The 1,277-nt window shown below is 36.3% G+C and overlaps 1 protein-coding gene across 1 annotated transcript in view; it reads right to left on the bottom strand.

Moving 5' to 3' along the window:
* The window catches only part of LOC119586666 (myotubularin-related protein 14-like), a 27,384-nt gene extending 26,516 nt beyond the window's left edge, over positions 1-868 (bottom strand). Inside the window, exon 1 of the mRNA XM_037935404.1 lies at positions 650-868. Within this exon, the coding sequence (XP_037791332.1) occupies positions 650-736 (87 nt within the window). The 5' untranslated portion in view covers positions 737-868. The remainder of the gene's footprint in view (positions 1-649) is intronic.
* Between the last annotated feature and the right edge of the window lie 409 nt (positions 869-1,277).

Here is a 1,277-nt window from a genome sequence, read left to right as displayed (position 1 = left end):
ACATTTCTTTTTGAAAAGGATAATAAAACAGCACTTTTTCATAGCAAACAAAAGATTTCAAAATACACTTGGAAAATAATTAGTTTTCTGGGTGACAAGAGTAACAGATACCATACTAAAATAACTCTTTACATATTCACTCTTATAACTCTTAAATACACTTGGGAAATAATTAAAGCTTTCTGGATGACAAGAGTCACACACATCATACTAAAATAACTCTACAAATTCATACACACTATCTTTCCGATGAACTCTCACTTTCTATTATAATTGTTTAATAAATACATGTTTTACATGAATTTTATATTCCTTTACTAAATTTTAACTAAAATTGGAAATATTCCTTTACATCATTTCACATTTACTTTAGGTCATAAGAATACCATAAGCACAAACAAACAAAACAGTCTCAGTTTTTCCTTCCAGATTCACACAAATGGACATTTACTCTCCTTCTTTCATATAGGCCAAGCTGCATCCCTCCCTCCATCTAGCATCATTCCGGGTTCAGGCAACACTCGAGGATGGAATGAAGGACGCATCCCTCTTATCGGGAGAATTCCTTTACGTACTTTTCCTCCTAGAATTATAATGGCACCGCCCACCACTGCCAACTACACACAACACATGTTACACTTCAACCCACCGTGGCACTACTTTCTCTTGCTCTGTATGTGCTCTTCCCGAAAAACGTGAGGAGTTCCTCTATATCCTTAGTCCTTATTTCCGCCATTTTCGCTCCTATATAAGTATCTGGACGGCAGAGAATCTACTGCGGACTCCTTCTCGAGGTCATCATCGTTGACAAATTAAACAGACGTAGTTGGTCCAGCTGCTGACCGTAAACATACTTTCTATACACGAACATCCTGCGCAATATAAACGTTTTACTTATATTACAAGTGACACGCCGCCATTCGCCAAAAAGCAAAATGCGTAACCAATCGCGATCAAAATGTGGATATTGCGTAGAATGTGAAGAACTTTAGAATGTTCGTTTTACGCAATTTGCTCCCTCGGCGGTGACGTATGTGTAAATTGGCGGGAAAATATCAAGATGTTATTTCTATTGATTGTTATTAATGAGTGAACTGAATCATGTCAGAGGATGTCTTCTAGTAATCTGACAGACCTAATTAGTCTGAGATTTGGTATGGGATTTAAATATTAGTTCGCTGAGAGGAAAATCTACGAGAACATTGATAAAAGCAGCATTGCAAATTAAGCGATATGTTCATAGTTTTAAAAAATCACTATTGCTACCATTATTTATA

Source organism: Penaeus monodon, chromosome 21 (genome assembly GCF_015228065.2).
Source record: "Penaeus monodon isolate SGIC_2016 chromosome 21, NSTDA_Pmon_1, whole genome shotgun sequence".
Taxonomy (NCBI): domain Eukaryota; kingdom Metazoa; phylum Arthropoda; class Malacostraca; order Decapoda; family Penaeidae; genus Penaeus; species Penaeus monodon.
Note: the sequence above shows the minus strand (reverse complement) of the source record. Positions and strands in the feature narration are given on the sequence as shown.